This window comes from Bemisia tabaci, chromosome 4, assembly GCF_918797505.1.
Source record: "Bemisia tabaci chromosome 4, PGI_BMITA_v3".
Classification (NCBI taxonomy): Eukaryota; Metazoa; Arthropoda; class Insecta; order Hemiptera; family Aleyrodidae; genus Bemisia; species Bemisia tabaci.
The window spans coordinates 21310380-21329204 of NC_092796.1; the positions used below are offsets into that span (position 1 = coordinate 21310380).

General features: G+C 41.0%; 1 protein-coding gene across 2 annotated transcripts; it reads left to right on the forward strand.

The window, feature by feature from the left end:
* Positions 1-350: 350 nt before the first annotated feature.
* Positions 351-18737, forward strand: LOC109035425 (UDP-glycosyltransferase UGT5). 2 transcript variants are annotated; one of them, XM_019049054.2, is made up of 7 exons: positions 351-539; positions 6143-6469; positions 7958-8208; positions 9101-9482; positions 10836-11061; positions 14772-14991; positions 18173-18737. In XM_019049054.2, the coding sequence occupies exons 2-7, from the start codon at positions 6275-6277 to the stop codon at positions 18450-18452; spliced, it is 1554 nt and encodes a 517-aa protein (XP_018904599.2). In that variant the 5' UTR covers positions 351-539; positions 6143-6274; the 3' UTR covers positions 18453-18737. The 2 variants fall into 2 exon arrangements, with proteins under 2 accessions (XP_018904599.2, XP_018904600.2); XM_019049055.2 differs by lacking the exon at positions 351-539 and adding an exon at positions 819-950.
* The last annotated feature ends 88 nt before the right edge of the window (positions 18738-18825 follow it).

Sequence of the window (18825 nt, forward strand, 5' to 3'; positions counted from 1 at the left end):
GTCCCATCCCCCTCCGTCCCTAACAACCAGTCCTAGGCGCCCGTTGTTTGAGACCATCAACCTCGGGTCGCCTGACCGGGAATCGAAGCCGGGACCCTCCGATCATCGAGTTAGCGCTACAAACACTACACAAGGCCTCCTATGGAACTTAAAATGTAAGCTATGCTCCTTTGCTTCAATTGTAAGTGCGAGGTATCTAGAATACAGCCTTTTTGAAACAAAAGTTTCAAAGGCAGCATGCTGCTTGACAACATGGAATGCTACGACTGAAATTGGTCATGGAGGGGATAGATTGACCTTCCTGAGATTCATTCATGTGGTTTATATTGGCTCAATAATGGCCCAGTCAAGTAAGAGGCCTTCATTCACGCCGTCGATCGTCGTGTCGCGAAGAAATGCATACAGAATGACGTTTTAAGTGTGTGTGGTGTCGTCTTAACAACGTTATCTACCACGTTCCCGGGTTCATACGTTCTACCCTACGTTAGGATCCATCAAATTTTTCAATTCAAAATTGACGCGGATGGGAAGAGCCCCCGGTAAGTACCTAGCCATGTTCAAACAATGTGTCTAAAATTTACACTTAAGTGGATATCTCGACCAGGAATAGAGCTGTAAAGTTCAGAATAGCTAAAAAATATCACAGTTAGTGGCCAATTTCATTATGAGGGCATTAGAGCTAATTACCTTTAAATCCATTGATACAGAATTGAGTGTTGAGGAGCCTGGTGAGATAGCTGAAATTTTTTGTTGCATCATAAGAACTATGACTTAAGTACTCTCTCAAGATTAACTTAATTGCATAGCTACGAAAGAATTAGGAATGTGGGAGCTGCACTATCTCTCGCCTATAAAAAGACTCTAACTGATTGTGAGTATCTCCGAGTACTTGTCAAAAGTTTCAGTCAACTTTGTATTGCGCTGTCGAATGGTAGACAATAGAGTTCCAGGTAATTTTTTTTACGCAATCCAGTGGAAACCCTTTTTTTCCTGTTTTATTTTTTACCTGCAATAATCTGAGAGGCTAACTCAAATAGATCATGAATTACTGGAGAGGGGGGGGGGGGATTCTTCCACGAAAGAGAAAAAACGCACTAGCATATACCTATTAAGGTTTGTCATGTATGAATGAAGCAGTAGTTCAAATGAGAAGTCTCAATATTAACCAAACTTTTTAGGTTCAATCAACAACATGTACAATTTGTCGTTTTTTAGACAGAGAGCGCAATTCCATTCCAAGTTTTTAAAAGTGACTCAAGCAATGTAATTTCTCACAGGAATATGGCACTGCAAATTTCTGTCAATGATATTTGCTGATTGCTGCGTGCAGTCAGCTAAAAAATAATTTACATTTGTATTTAAACATTCCCAACTGTTTTCTGGTAGAAATTTGCTATTTTCGAGTGGCAATTTTGCAACGTCAAAGTGGAGTTATGCTCTCTCGTCTGAAAAACGACAGAACATCTGCGGTTTCTCGTTTAATAACTTCCGTTGATGCTTAACTTGTAATAGATAAACTAACCATTTTCTGTAGCTCCAGGTGTACCTGGAGTGCAAAGTTTCTATGTTACATGTAACAATCACAAGACCTTAAGGTCTGCACGATATTTGGTGAGTATAATACAATAAAGAGATAATATACATAAAAATACTTTTGAAAAATTCTGTGAGGATTGTCGAAGCCAAGCGTTTAAATTTATTGTGCGGTCATTAAAAGTATGAATTTATGATCATTATTTTAAAATTCAAGTCTCTGATGGCCACGCTCCACTGCTGTGTTTTTCATAATCTAGGTGACCCTGACCTCCTAACATTGGGATGAATGAAGTTGCCTAAGACGCGAGAGCAACACTGCGCATGGTATATCGTTCAAAAAAGGTACTTTATTATGTCGGTGGAGGCCACTTGATCCGGATTATCAGCGAGAACAAATGAAGTTATTCAATTTTTTGGAACATTTTGCTCCTATAAACAGACATATGGACCGCGTTAAACAGAGAGGAACCAAGCCACATCAGCTATTGCCAAATTTAATTGGGCAATTTAATTTTTTACCCAATGATGGCTTTGCGGATTTTTCTGCAAATTTCGGTGAATTTCCTGCGTAGTACGAAGCAAATTACTCGCAAATGTCAAAGGAATCCGCCAAAACGTTCTCTTGTAAAAAATTAAATTGCTCTATTAAATTTGGCAATATCTGATGTGGCTTGGTTCCTTTCTGCTTAACGCAGTCCATTTGAACCTTTGCGCCCCTGGTAAAAATTGGCGATAGGAGCTGCGTTTCAAAATACCATAGGAGTTCTTATAGCCGACTGAAGAAGGCGATTGAAAATCATATAGCTGGCTGTAGAAAGTGGAAAAAATCATACGGCCGGGCTACACGAAGCGATAAAAAATTATACAGCCGGGCTATAGTTCCTATCACCGGGCTTTACACTTTATCGCCTGGCTGTTGTTTTTTCGGCATCGGCTATAAAAGGCTATAAGAAATTGTGTAGCAATTCGTGTGCTTTGTAAATCCTTAAGTTTGTACGGAATCACCTTAATATTTACAAAACGCGCATTATATTTTCCTTTACTACATATTTTTTTCATCAATTACAATGAGAATAATCCATACAGAGTGTGCAAACATTTCAAAGTCATGAGTTGAAAAACGCTGACTCCACGAGATTAAATATTAGAGCCTAACACAAAGCGGAGCGGCGGCGCACTGGCGCCTACAAACCTAACAAGGATACTTCACGCATTGCGCAGTGCTTGAAGTATCCCTGTTAGGTTTGTAGGCGTCAATGCGCGTTTCGCGCTGGCTGTCGAGTGTCCGCCCGCCGCGCCGCAGCGTATCACGGCGCTTGAAGCAACTATTTCACACCAGAGGTATTGCACAGTATCATACGAAATTGAAGGTGCTCCAACATATTCGGAATGGCAGGCGCCCTTCAAAAGCACGGAGCTTTCCTCGCAAAATAAATCAAGACACTACGGCCCAAAAAGAGAACGGTAGTCCAAAAACTCACTAAGTCCTAGCATCCGTAATTAGTAACGTTTAGCATACACTTTATCGCCAGGCTGTTGCTTAATCGCCATCGGCTATAAAAGGCTGTAAGAAATTGTTTTGCCGGCTGTAGAAGCTATTGGGAATCTTACAGCCGGCTGTAGGTCTATGGTATTTTGGAACACAGATTCTACTGCCAATTTTTACCAGGGCGATTTGGAGAGTTTTTGAACTGAAACCATTTTCAAGTCGGTAAACTGCCAGCCCATTTTTGCGTTTAGCAACTATGCATGCTCATTTGAGGTTTGACGGAGGCAAGCAAGAGTAGACCTTTTCCCCGTCTGAAAGAATTCCTTCAAAGTTTAAACATATTTGATAGGGTCCTTAAAAAGATAAAGATTCTTTAAAAGTCTACCTTTTTTTCAAAACAACTACAAATATACCTAAGATCGTGGATCGAAATTTTTAAGAATAAAATATAATGTAGAGTGAGGATACATCTAACATATTGTCTAAACAGTCTAAACAGATTGTCAATTTGAAGGTGTATATATTTTTTTTTTCTTCAAAATCAGTGAAAGATATATTGTAGACATGAATTTAGCAACCATTCCCTGGAAAACATTTTTTTAATCCTACCTCCAACTCGAATAATGGTGAATGGTACTGTAGTGTTCTTACCGATGCCTTCGCACGATGCCATACCCTGTTTCCTTTTCATATCTATCTCTGTCCATTAGCCTAGCGCCTGTCTTACGTTTTCACCTTTTATCTTTTCCTTTTAGCACCTTTTTACCTTTTCAACCCGCCCCGCGCCAGGCGGCACCCTTGTCCGCGACGCCGCGACCTTGCAAACAACCGTTAGCCCGGCACGGATTGTTCCTTACCTTTTTCTTCGCATTCTTTCCCTACCTTTTTCTTTCGCCGCTTTTCTTTTCAGGATGATAATCATCCCCTGGGCCAGAGCAACCAGCGGACACTCTGATTTCGGCCATCGCTCGGGCAACCACGCCGCACAGTGGATCGAGTCAATTAGAGAGGTCGGACATGCAAGTTTTGTCTAAAACCGCAAATTTTTGTGTTTATTTCGTCCCATTTTTAATTTCGATGGGTGCTAGCTGTCGGAAATGTCATGACGAAACCAGTTGAACCACTTTTGGAAGCTCAAAGTTTTGTATAAACGGAGTTAAAAACGTTTGAAGTTTCCAAATTTTGTCCGACCTCTCCTATTGACTCGATCCACTGTGCGCCAGGTTCGCGACGCCTTGACTTTAGCGTTATACAGGGTTAGTTAGTTAGAATTAGTTAACGCACCACTGGCCATAACTTTAGTTCTAATTATGATATCGATTTGTAGTTTTAGACATTTTTCCTCATATCGAGGGGGAAACTTTTTTGGGTAATTTCCAGGTTTTGATCCCTCGGAGGGGGAGGGGGGCGACTCAAAAATTTCAATGGCCGTCCCCTCATGGCCAGTGGCGCGTGACTTTTGAATAACCCTGTATACAGTGTCACCTCACTGTATGTTTGACTTATATATATTCGTTTGTTCGTACGATATCTGTTGTTTTTCGTTTATTTGTCATATCCATATTCGGTACCACCACGGTACGCGAACACTGGCAACGAGCAGTACACAAGAGTACCATGCCCCCGCTTGAACAAATCCCTAACGACGCACAGTGGAACGAGCCAATATGAGAGGTCGGACATGAAATTTTCGGCTAAAATTTCAAATTTTGATGTTTATTTCGTCACAAATTCAATTTCAAGGGGTGTCTCCGAGAGGAAATTTCACGAAAAAACCAATGGAGCTGCTCTTAAACTTTTTCGTTTCATAAATTCGAAAATATAAGCTTCTAAAGTTTCCAGATTTTGTCCGACTTCTCCTATATTAACTCGATCCGGTGTGCGACGACTTGCTCACTTTCCTGCGAGCCGATTATTGAAATTGATAGACAAAGCTATAGACAAAGAAGACAAAATGAGTATGGAGCGACCCGATTGGTTGAAACGGGTACTTGTTACAGACTATGGGAGAATATCATGGAATAACTGTAGGGTCTCTCGTGAGTTGCCGTTAGTTGGACCGCGTTAAACAGAAAGGAACCAAGCCACATCAGCTACTGCCAATTTTAATGGACCACTAGACAAGGTACGAATTTCAGCATTCTGATACATGTTTCTCAACCAAAATTTCACGTAGAACACGATACGCACAACGAAAATTACCAAAATCAACTCCTGACGAAGATATTCAATGATTCTTGATGCGTGAATTCAAACCACCCGCTCATGAAAACTCAATGCTCTACGTGATTCACATCGCGCGCTAAATGTTTATCATGACAGTCTCTACGATGTAAAAATCTTCAGCTTCAATCTTGAAACTTTGGCTCAGCTATAGCAAATTACCAATAGTTTGAACAACACATGGTGGAAAATGAACATTGCTCGATTGAGAAGCCTGCTGAAACCGTTGTAGTGCGCGATTTGACTCGCGCAGAGCTTTGAGTTTCTTGTCAGCGGGCAGTTCAAATTCCTCGTAATCAGTGCGAAATAAAAACGTTAATATCTTCGTTAGAAGTTGATTTCGGTAATTTTCGTAGTGTGAATCGTGTTCTACGTGAAATTCTGGTTTAGAAACATGTATCAGATTGCTTAAATTCGTACCTTGTCTAGTGGTCCATTGGGCAATTTAATTTTTTACGTGAAAACGGTTGTGCGGATTTTCGTGCAAATTTCAGTGGATTTTTTCCATAGTGCAGGGCAAATTCCTTGCAATTTTCAAAGGAATCCACACAAACGTTCTCTCGTAAAAAAATAAATAGCCCACGTAAATTTGGAAATAGCTGATGTGGCTTGGTTCCTTTCTGTTAAATGCGGTCCAGTTAGTCTATCCCTTACCTCGTTTGTCTGTTGAAACCACCCGCTTCCACCAATAAGATCGCTATATTCTCAATTAGTCATCTTTGTCTATCGCTTTGTATATCAATTCCAGTAATCAGCCTGCTGGATGAAATGACCCCTTACATTTCCACAAAGCTGTTGAACATGCTTTAACTTTTGCGAACTTTATTTTCTGCGTTCTTGACTAGGTGATCAATGATCACACCCTCTAACCTAAACCCTATGTTTTTATTGTAGAGTCCTGGATAATGGTCCATCTATTCAACGGCTAGAAGAAGTGAGAATTCGTTTTGTATATTATAGACTCTTGTGAGGAAGCATCATTTTGCGAGCTCGTCCACTGTGAATTTCAAAACGAGGTCATTCAAAATGGAGTTATATCTACGGGGATGTTTGATCGCGGTCGCTCTCCTGGTGCTACCTCTCCCCAGTGATCCGGCCAGAATTCTTGGCGTGTTCCCTTTCGAGAACTGGTCTCACACGCAATTTTTCATTCCGCTCATGAAGGAACTCGCTGCCCGCGGCCATCAAGTGACCGTCATCAGTCACCTGAAGGCACAGAAGGTGAGTCAAATAAACGTGTAATTTACTAGGTTACATGGATCCTCCTCGAGGAAAAAGGGGTCTGACTGATTTTTAAAACGACGCACAGTGGATCGAGTCAACAAGAGAGGTCGGACAAAATTTGGAAACTTTAAACGCTTCTAACTCCGGCTGTACAAATTTTGATGTTCCAAAATTGGTTCCATTGGTTTTCTCGTGAAAGTTTCCTTCAGAAGCACTCCTTAAAATTTAAAATGTGACAAAATAAACATCAAAATTTGCAGTTTTAGTCAAAAATTTCATCTCCCACTTCTCCGAGTGACTCGGTCAACTGTGCGACGGCGCCAAAAGTACGTTTTTTTTTTGAAAAAAATAAATGTTCCTTTTTCACATTTAAAAGCGAAGAGAAGCAAGAGAAATGTTTCGAAAAAACCCTTGGTATTGCCTAGATTTGATTTTTCCCACGAAAGAACCATTGGATATCTCTATCAGTTGGAAAATGTCTCTGATTTGTTTTTTCCTCCCTCCCTCCTTATTTCTCATTTCCTCAAGAGATCATAAAAATGAAAGCTTATTATGTATCCAATGAAACCTTCTATGATTTCTTTACTGACTCGAATTCTAACAATTAACAAAGGGCGAGTTCATTTGAGGAGGTCACGATTACGTAAATGAACCTCTATTGCCTCCGGGCCTTTGTGCAGTTTGAGCTCACTAAATTGTTCATGATACTTCTTTCTGAAGAAATTAGGAGATTATACTCTTCCATCACTATGATACAGTCTAATTTTTGAAAAGTTTTGTGCATCCATCTAAAAAAAAAAAAAATGAAATCAATACGCTTGGTTCGACTGCGCAAGGAGTTAGAAACGCGAGCCCAGAGCACGCGTGATAGTATTTAACGCCTGGATGCAACTATTCGTGCTTGGGGATTGTCTGTGTTGCATAAGGGAACAATTGAAGGCGCCTTGAATTTTAAACTATCGTCACAATGCAGCTGCGGTTAGCTCTCTGCCGTCGCTTGCAAAGATTCGCTTCAAACGATTTGAATGAAAGGACATAAAATCAGAGTAATAGTACTGAGACGTTTGCTTTTGCCACCCTTCTTGTTATAATACGGCGCACTATACCAGCCACAAGGCTCAACCCAGCCCTAAACCCGAAAGAAGTCCCTATTTTTAGGGGGAAAAAATTAAAGTTGAAAGAGTGTGTGTTGTTCCAAGTTAATGAATAAAGAAGGATATACAGCTGTATTTCCTTGATTTTAGGTTCATATTTATCATATTATGGTATTATACGGTTACTCAATCACGCACCCTGACATCTTTGTTCAAAAATGATACGACTATCGTTTAGCGTCTTCCTCATAAGAGGGGATCACTTTCTGCAAGGGAAACCAGTTTCATGTATCTTGGGTGGGGCACTCAAAATCAATGGCCACCTGCAATAGTGGTGACTTATTGCAAAGTAACCCTGTATGTATTTCAGTACAGTTCTACTTTTTTTCAGCCTGTCGCGAACTACACGGAGCTCAGCCTACACGGGTTGGTACCAATACTCGGCAACGTAACGATAAATCGCGTGGCGGACATAAGCGTTTTCGAGGCCATTATACATGACATCCTGGACATAGGTGTTGAGAGCTGTCAAACTATTCTGGAAAGTGACATCATGCGCCGTTTCAACCAATCAGACGCCGCTTTCGACGCTGTCATCGCTGAGATTTTCAACACGGACTGCTTCGTCCCGTTCGCACACAGGTATGTGCTCGGCGCAGGCCAATTGTTGAAATTTTTTTTTTTTCCCTAAAGGCTGACGGACATAGTAGTAGATGACATAGCGACGGTGTAAGGTCGGCAATCACATAACTCGGTTTGCGACGTCGCAGACTTCCTTTCGTACTTTATTTTTTAAACGGAAAACTACTCAGCGGCAATTCTTTAAAACTGTCATGATTTTTCTTCTCAATGCGAAGAAAATTCTGCAAAAACTTCAAGAAATAATGCCAATTTCTTCTCCTTTAAAAAAATGACGCAGAGGCGGAGATTTTCAGACACCGCAAACGAGTTATGTGATTGCCGACTTTCACCGTCGATAGGCTAAATGGCGTAGTGTGACTGGTCTGCTATGTGTTATAGCTGATTTGTCGTGCCTATGTTGGGTGGAATTGACGACAATCTAAAGGTACCTTTTAAGGTCCCGATAGCATGTCGTCCATTCAATCCGACAAAGCAGCGATAAGACATAGCAATCCAATCACACTGCGCCATTTAATCTTTGTCATCTATTTCTGCACGACAACACATGCAAAATTTCAATAAGCGGCCTGCTCAGTCGTGGTGGCGGGTTGCTTGGACTCTTTGAATAAAAATACAAATTATTTAAAAGAACTGAGCGGATTTCTACGTCTATTAATTCTGATAGAATATGCTAGGAGCACAAAAGGGGCGGCATAAAGGGGTGCATAAGAGCGTGAGAGTAGTGAGAGAGCGGTGACAGGAGGTTTTAAATGAAATGAGGGGGTGCCAACTCCTTGATGGGTTATGGGAGGACCGAGTTTAGTGTCGGTTAGGCGTCACAGAGCGTCAAAGAGCGCTGTAAAGGGCGTATTAAGGATGAAATTCTGATTGAATCTGCTTACTTTCTCTCAAGGTTTAATGCGCCACTGATCGGGGCCTCATCCTCGGTGCCGTACCCGTGGTACTCAGACCGGCTCGGCATGTCCAACAACCCTGCATACGTCTCCACGCTATTCTACCCTCTCGGCTCGGACGATTCCCTCTGGGGACGACTCTGTAACTCATTCTACCTCCTAGCTACCCAGCTTATCTACAGAGTGTACTACCAACCAGCTGCTCAGAAGATTGCGAGCGAATTTTTCGGGCCGTCCATGCCACCGCTCACGGAGCTGGTTAGAAACACGAGCCTCCTCCTCCTTAACTCGCATCCGAGCATCACGGCAGCCCGTGCCTTACCGCCAGGTGCCGTGCAAGTTGCAGGTCTTAATTTGAAGGCGCCGAAAAAACTACCCCAGGTGAGACAGGCATATGTATAACTATACTGCCGTGCTGAGGAAAAACACCGTATGAACATTCGAAAGTTCCAAATTTCCTTTGATAAACTGTTCATTTTTGAAGGAAGCTTTGGATATTTTTCCTTGGGATTTTCAGGAAATTTAGGTGAAGTTGCGAACAAAATTATTTGAAAAATTGGAGGAAGAACGTTTGCAAATTTTCCCGGAAATCCGTGATTAATTGAAGGAAATATGGCAACGCCTGAGGGCTTTTAAGGCGTTTTTCCTTAGCGCGGCAGTATAGTAAGTTTGATAAAACAATTCCTAGATGGGGAAAACGCGAGGCGCTATTAAAGTAAAGGGTATGGGGGGGGGAGGCTGTGAGAGGTGAGGAACTCAGGGATTCTTTCGCGGGAAATTTTGAAAAATTGTCCAATTTTCTTGTTCATATGTTGAAGCCTTTGGTCTGCTTTGACTCCAATTCTTTTTAAAACTTATTGATTTCAATTCTTTATAAAATTGACAAACTGTTTAATCGCCGTCGTGTTTTATTGAATCGGCAAATTGGAAATGGGCGTTTTTGCAAGTTAAGGGCATATTCAAAAGTAAGTGCCGATGTTGGGCCTCTGCAGAAGAATAATTGACCCTTTCACCATTTAAGATTCGTTCTGAATCTTCCACAGGAAATTTCGTCTATACCTCAATAATTTGTATTCAACAAGGAAGAATCATAAAAAATTTCTAGGAGGTAAACTGATCGGCTCATCACGTGCGTCTGACGGACGACTTCAGCCAGAATCAGCCTCTATGAAGATGCCTTATTGAATAGGTTTTGCCTACTTATTGTCTTTAATGTTTTGTTATTCAGCAGGAAGCTGGAAAATATTTTGCGTCAAAACTTTGAAAGCAAGTATTGGAAATTTATGGGGAAAAAATCAAAGTTTCAAGTTAAGTTTTTTGCGAAAAGTTATAAAACGTGAGAGAAAACTAGGAAATGAGAAACTGAAATGCAGTCGAGGTGATTCTCATTAAAGCTGAAAAAATAACTTGAAAGGCTAAATTTTGCAAACTTAAATTTTTGCGTGAGGACACGCTCGTAAGTTTTACTAAAATTAGCATAAGTGCGAGCAATCTCAAAGTTTTGATGTAACGAATTTAAGCTTTTAAAGTTTCCAAATTTTGTCCGACCTCTCCTATTGACTTGATCCAGCACAGTGCGCCCTACCTTAGATCCGCCTATGTGTGAGGAGATCGGAATTGCCGATACTGAGCCTCCCTGATGAGGGAAAAGCGAGATTGTGGTCAGCTAACATTAATGCAAGCTTATTTCTGGAACATTACATGTGTATGTCCTAGTGCGTTTGAATGCGGTAGGATCTGGAGGAGTTCATCTCGGGCGCCGAGCACGGTGTCATCTACTTCAGCCTCGGCTCCATGCTGGACGCTGCCTCGTTCGAGCCGCAAAAGAAGCGAGCCTTGATCGACGCCTTCGCAGCCCTACCGCAAAGGGTCCTTTGGAGGGGCGAAGACGACCCTCAAGCCCAGAATCTGCCCCCGAACGTCAAAATGATGCGCTGGCTCCCACAACTTGACATTCTCCGTGAGTCATTATTTTTTGAAACCGACGTATCACTTCAGTTTTGGTGCGAATGCCGGGCACTAGCAATGGAGATGTTGCATGTGTGAGGGATTTGCGATTTGACGTGCATATGAATTCCTAAACAATCAATCTCAACTTTTGAGGAGGATGAGGGTATCCCACCCTACCCTGAGAGTCCACTCTACATCAAGACAAATCTCCATGCAAAGATAGGGAGCAAATACATTAGCAGGGTCGCCGTGTTTTCAGTTTTGGAGTCCCCAAATAAAGTGGCAGCCCTGTCAACGTATTTGCTCCCTATCTTTGCATGGAGAGTTTGTCTTGACGTAGACGTGGACTCTCAGAGTAGGGTGGGATATCCCTCCATCCCCATTTTGGCCTCAACTTGAGAGCTTTTTTTGAGCTTGGGAGTTGATTTCAGAGAAAATCAGTGGCACCATCGTGTTCCTCGCGAACTTTTACATATGAAACAACAGTCAAATCGCAAATTCCTCACACATGCAACATCTTCATTGTGAGCAATCGACGAGAGTCAGGAACCAGAAAAGAATTTCAAGTTTGTCTAAACTATTCGAATAAGTTTGGCACAGATTTGGAGGAGTAAAAATAAAAATTGCAAAATTACGACTGCAAACCCTTACTTGCGCGTGACCTCGGCATTGGTTACTGCATTTTAAAAGTGAGATTATTGTAGGTACAGCGTGCACTCTCTGGGGAGCAACGACTCTCAAATAATGTGTTAAGAATAATCCTTGGATTGGAAAATATTAGTATTCTAAGAAAAAATTCTTTTGACATTTTTCAGAAATTGGAAACCTTCTTGCTCGGGATTTTGACAGACAGGATTTGTTCAGCAAAATGTCTAAAAAGCGAAATTACAGAGTCTTAACGAATTTTGAACGGTGCGTCTGACACCTAGAAATTAAGGCGTTGGGTGCGAAAAGGGCATTTCTTGGTTGCGGCGTTTCAGAATCTCCTCTGCTGATTTATACTTCGGAGAACTACTTTGCCGTGCTAAGTAAGAACGCCGTATGAACCTTCAGACGTTGCCACATTTCCTTCAATAAAGACCTAATTTACTAGGAAAATTGTGAATGTTTTTCTTCAATTTTTCTAGACAATTTTGTTCGCAATTTTGTCTAAAATGTCTGAAAATTTCAAGGAAACATACGCATAATCTTTCTGAAAAACACATGTTTTATCCGGGGCAATTAGGCAACTCTCGAATTTTCATACGGCGTTCTTCCTTAGCACGGTAGAATTCGGTGAAGTTTCTGAAATTTTTAGTTTTTAGCGTTGGAAAATCATAAAGAAAATCCAGTACGAGTTTCAAGAAATTCGATGCATTTGTTTAAAATTTAATGTATGAAACGTTAGCAAAGATCCCGAGACACCGCAATCAAGAAATGTCCTTTCTGCAGGAAGCGTTTCAAGTTCAACGATTAAACCGCGCACCGTGCTGTGTGTGCAATGCGTGAAGTATTCCTGTGACCGACTGCACGTTTGGCGCAATGCGAGAAGTATTCTCCCAGCCTTGCAGGCGCTACTATGCGTGTGACGCTGGCCGCACTGTGTTTGCCGCATTATTCGAACTCGCCTTATGCCGCAATCACACGCTGAATTTAGCAGCTGAATGTGGGAGTCAACAGTCATCGCCCAACGGCTGAAATTTAGCAAATTCGAGTTATTTTCATCCAGATGTGTATCAAATCTACTTGAATAGTTCAAACACATTCAAAATTGGTCCGATGGTTGCTGAGAATCGTTGCTGAATTTTGCGCGTCACGCGCAAAATTCAGGCATCGGGCCGATGACTTCCACATTCAAGCTACATTCAGCTCCCACATTCAGCGTGTGATTGCGGCATTAGCAAAATTGCGGCATCGAATAATGGGCCTTTAGCCCATGTTGTTTTTCGACGCCGTATGAGCATTCCAACGTTGCCTCATTTCTCCCCATTAAATATTTTTTCCGAGAAAATTTAGGAACCTAAAAGTGCCGACCAAAATTTTTACGGTTTTTTATTAGTACCCAAGTATAATTTTTTTACTTGCATTTTACGTTTTGAAAATTTTACGTCAAAAATGCCCAGTAAGGGTTCTCTAAAGCAAAACAGTTTTTTTTTTTTTTTTTTTTTTTTTTTTTTTTTTTTTTTTTTTTTTTTTTTAATTCGTCTTTTTAAAATGTAATTGATTTTTTTTTAAGTTCATTAAAGTTCGTTGCTACGAAGTTTGGGCGCCATTCACATGTAATTACTCATTCCTTTTTTCAATTTGATTTAATATTCGAACTACCCTGACTTTGTGCAAAAACGATATGTGAATGCACTAAGTGACAAATTTTGCTGCCACAAGCGGAGGAAATTGAAGGTGTTCCAGCTTTTTCAATGGTTAAGTTTGGATACAACTATTCGTGTTCTCGGGATGTCCGGGCTGCATACACAAAACATTGCAGGCGCTCTAGTTTTTCCTGGCACAACGTATGGCAACGGTTGTTAGATTTTCAGGGTTCTCTATGTTGCATTTACAATCGTATATACCATGAAATCCTAGAAATTCGGACGAATCGTGCAGCACCATGGCCGCGTTGCAAAATTTTGCAAATTGCGAAAATGCATATTGGTAATAATTTGCGGGATCGACAACCGCGATGCCTTTATGCTTATGGAAATGTTTTTGGTGGAAAATGTGCATCATTCGGCAACACTGCCGTGATGGTACACGTCTCATCCAAATTTCGGGGATTTCATGATAAACACGACTGTAAATGCAACGTAGAAAACCCTTGAGAACTAACACGCACAGTCACACATTGAATTATCAGTACCAACGTAGATATTTGTGCTATCATTTTGAACGTATAGTTCTTTTTTTTTGCAGGTCATCCTAACACCAAATTGTTCACTAAAATCAGAGCGCCTGCAATTTTTTGTGTATGCATCACGGCTATCCTGAGAACACGAATAGTTGTATCTAGACCTAGCCATTTGAAAAAGCCGGAGCTCCCTCAATTTTTCCTCTTGTGATGCCAAATGGACTGAGTTAAGCAGAAAGGAACCAACCCACATTATGGAAAAAATTGAGTTATGAGTGGTTTTGAACTCAACCACTGCTCTACTCTCTATCGCCAAAAATTCAAAGTTTTTGTTGGAGCAAATTTTGCAGAAATTGAACTTGAAGTTTATCTTTTACATTGAGTCTTATGCAGGAGCTAAACTTTAAACCTCTTTTTCTCGGTTCGATCCCGATGTGGCTTGGTTCCTTTCTGTTTAACTCCGGCCAAATGTGTCTCATTGCATTCATGTACGGCGTCATTTTCACGAAGCTAGGGCGATTCGAGTATAAAATCAAATTCTAAAAAAGAAATTAATAATAAATATATAGGTAAATAAAATGATACAGTATTCATGTGGCAGTTGGGTATACTTAACAGCGTTACCTTCTTCTACTAAAGGACTAACTAAGGACTAACTAAAGGACTAACTAAAGGACTAACTAAAGGACCTTCTTTCATACTAAAAGGGACATGCGTCTCATGCGTCGGCTTTAGAGGGTCGTATGTACTTTCAGTTCTTTATACTCCCTTCTTAAAAAAGAAAACCAATCTTTTAGGCACAATTGAATTCAGTACCAACGTAGATATTTGTGCTATCATTTTAAACATTATGTGTTTTTTTTTTTTTTTTTTTTTTTTTTTTTTTTTTTTTGCAGGTCATCCTAACACCAAGTTGTTCATAACCCATGGGGGTTTGTTTAGCTTGATCGAATCGATCAGTGCAGCAACACCGGTATTGGGAATGCCACTTTTCGCTGATCAGTTCGACAATATGAAGAATGCCCAGGAAGTTGGTTTTGGACTATTTTTACACTATTCTGATCTCACCAAGGAGAACATCCTCCGGCTCATTACGAAATTGCTCAGCGATTCTAGGTGAATGAAATATAAAGTGTGCATGTACTATGATTTATTTGTGTACAGCGAGATACAATCTGATCGTTGCAATTTTTTTCGTAGCTCTTTAAACTGATTTCTCACAGTTAAATAATTTTCAGGAGATTTCAACTTTCATACCTAGTCTGATGCCAAAAGTTTTTTGGTTCAATAAAAGAAATTTAAGTTCAAGTTTTAGGCATCCTGTGATCCTGGTCATATTTTGTACAAAGGGGTGCTTGTCACCTATCAAGTAGTCTCCAATATCTCCAATAGGCAGGGCCGGATTTACCTACATGCCGCCCATGGGCCGCCTGTATTTTTCCGCCCCCTTCTCATTTGTTTTGAAACATCAATTAAATCGTATTCGACAGTGGTTCGATGTATCGTTTGGTTCAAAACAATAGAACATGACCTCAAAAATTTGGAAAAGCTGAAAATGAGAAAATTACTAACAATTTCACTTATCATTGCCATTTGGTACTCGAGAGAATAAAAATTCGATCATACTAGACCCGTTACCTCAAATTTCTAAATTGACTTTTGAGGCTTTGGTTACATATTGAACCAATCGATAGGTATCATCTCACCTGTGTGATCTGTCGAATACGATCTATAAAAACCATCAAGTGAACGTGCCGGTGGGGGAGGGGTGTATAAGACGCGTTCACTCGTGTTGGGCACATTTTTTGTAAAAGCCTTGTCAACACTAACAAAATTTCAGTTCCGTAAACCCATCCCTGTTTGGACAAGGCCTTCCATTTATAAAAAAGAACGAAAACATGAAAGAACAAATATAAACGTGGTTAAAAATTGTAACTTCCACCGCAGCGCCGACCGCACTGTGTTGGCGCAATGCGTGAAGTATTCATGCAGTCTTGTAGGCGCTATGCGTTTCACGCCGCGCCGACCGCTGCTGACCTCACCGTTTGGCGCAATTCGTGGAGTATTCATGAAGTCTTGTAGGCGCTATGCGTTTCAAGCCGACTGCTGCTGACCGCAGTGTGTTTGACGCAATGCGTGATGAAGTATTCATGCAGTCTTGTATGCGCTATGTGTTTCATGCCGATTGCCGCGCCGCTCCGTTTCGGGCATATAGAGTACATAGAGTCGTAATGTAAATGGGAGAGCTGGCGCCATGTTCTGCTCGACGAATTCCGAGCCCGGTGTGCGCCGAGTTCGGGTCGCTTTTTCGATACATTTTCGATCCAAAATGGCGGTGTGGAATACGTGGTAATTCCTATCTCCGTTGTTGTTGTTGTCACCGGATGGCCGGGTACCCGTGTATCGCAAACAATCGATTATGTATCGAAAAAGTGACCCGGCGTCACACAGGAGTCTCGGAATTCGGGACATGGAAAATGCTTAAAAGTGGCGCCAGCTCTCCCAATTACATTACGACTCTATGTACTCTACTAGGGGGCTACGCCCCTGGCCGCTACGCGGCCCAACCCCCTGAAGGCGCTCCGCGCCATCAATGGGCCGCTTCGCGGCCCTATTTTTCCCTCCTATCAGTGTTAGTTTTATTATTCCCCAAAAAAATACGATATGAGGTATACTTTAATTTTAAACTTTACTTAAAATTACTTTAAAATTAAAAGGACGCGTTTTGGAATGACTGCTTGATGAAATATTGCAGTAAAACAATGAACAATGATAGCCAGGTAATAATTAAGATTTCATTAGTCGGGAATCGAGCCCACACTGTGATCAAAGCGGACGCCATTGACGTCTTTAGACGACTCGGCCACCGCTCGGCATAAAGTCTCAGGTGCGAATCTTGTGTAGATAAGTGTAGAGCTGATGCGCAGGCTACACAACTACTGCGCAACCTCCTCGACCACTGCGCATCCTCCCGCGCATAGCGGTAGCAGTACCGGAGCATTCTATAAACTCACTCACTTTTATAACGTGATTTTAAAAAAACCTGGGTCCTTTTTCCAAAATCTGATTACAGCGGGCTCATCTAGGGCCTATTACCTGTCGATTTACGCAAAAATCATGGAAATCGGCCCGGTAGAACGCTCAAACGAACTATGACAAAAAGTATAAATTTACATTGTTTAAATGGGAGAATTCGCAACTTTACCACGTAATATAAAAACACCTGGGCCATATTTTGAAAATCTGAAAAGAGTTGGCTTATCTAGAGGCAATTGCCCGTCGATAGCCGCAAAAATCATGAAAATCGGCCCGGTAGAACGCTGGAACTAAGCGTTACCAGTTTCGCAAAATTAGGAGGTCTCGGAGCTTATATGTAGTATAGAGATGGTTTCGGGTCAAATTGCGTGTTTGGTTTCTCTCTTAACTCGACTTACTATGGTGTTGTCTCTTGTATCGCCGAAAGACGACAAAATTAGAAATTACTATACTTTTACTCTCAGGAAATGAGAGATTTTGTCGCCTTTTCTCGTTTGTAATTTATTTTCTGAATCCGATTGTTTTCTCTCATTTTTTGATACCTACATTCAAAAAGATTGCAAAATTTGCCGCCCTTTAAATTTTGCCGCCATGGGCCGCGGCCCATGTGGCCACCCCCTTAATCCAGCCCTGCCAATAGGTATATTAAATGCTCTGATATGAGGTGTTTGAAAATAGTGCTAAGATCTTATTGGCACCTCATGGAGTTTCCAGAGCTGGCAAAGCTAAGCAGAGTTCGGTCATATTTGTTGAAATGGTCGTCAAGCCACTAAGACCTACAGGGCAATGCGGATGAATGAAAGACCAGTGATTCAGATTTTAGTAAAGCTATTCTAACAGCCACTACATTATTGTAGAGATTGTTTAGCTCGATGAACCTCATTCATAGCTATTTCAGGCGTAGCTGTTTTATTTCAGGCATGAATATAGGGAGGGAGGGACTCCCCTGGCTTTCCCAAAATTGTGTGCTCCATCCCTAGGAAAATTTCGCATTTTGTCCCTCAATACAACTTTAATTTCACAAAGAGTTGATGGTCTCATGACCTCTTCCAGATAAAATTCATAGCTACTCCATGACACACTGAGATTCACCTAGACACCTCTACATTTACATACACTAATTTCTTAGAGAAAAACTTCTAAGTTTACTGAATGCAGCATAAAAATTCTCTCTTATTTTCGGCAGCCTCTAAATGCTCGAATCTCATGACTTAGCAGTTTGCCTGTTACTAATTTCTTCTTCTGATTGCTATTTTCATAGGTACGCTGAGACAGCAAAGGTTGTTTCTGACCGATTCAAGGACCGACCGATGTCCCCAATGGACACAGCAATCTACTGGGTAGAATATGTTGTCAGACATAAAGGTGCCCCTTACTTGAAATCACAAGCAGTCAATTTACCTTGGTACAAGCTTTACCTTTTGGATGTGATTTTGTTCATAGTCTGTATAATATTGGCTACGTATAAGACAGTCAAGCTAATAATTAAGTCCACTCTTTGCGCGGCATCATTACCTCCAAAGAAACATAAATTGATGTAAATTAGGCATCAAAATTCAATATTTCAGTGTCCTAAATATTATTCCCAGCCGATTTTAAAAATTACTCATTGTTATTAATTTATTCAATCAGTGACAGCTTGAACATCATTAGACTGCATTCAGCAAGAAGGGACCATACCATGTCAAGCAACAACTCGTGAATCGCTTTTATCCAAAATATGGTTCCTACCTATCAAACTTGGAATAATGAGTATTTCAGCTGACAGCATTGAAAGTTTCAGACATGGAATATGTACCTAACAATTACACCAGTTTTATTCGCAAGCTGTAGCATTCTTATTTAAATTTTGCCTATCTTAAATTGTTAGCAGCCTTGATGCGTTTCGAAATCAGAAGAGTAGGTTATCATTGT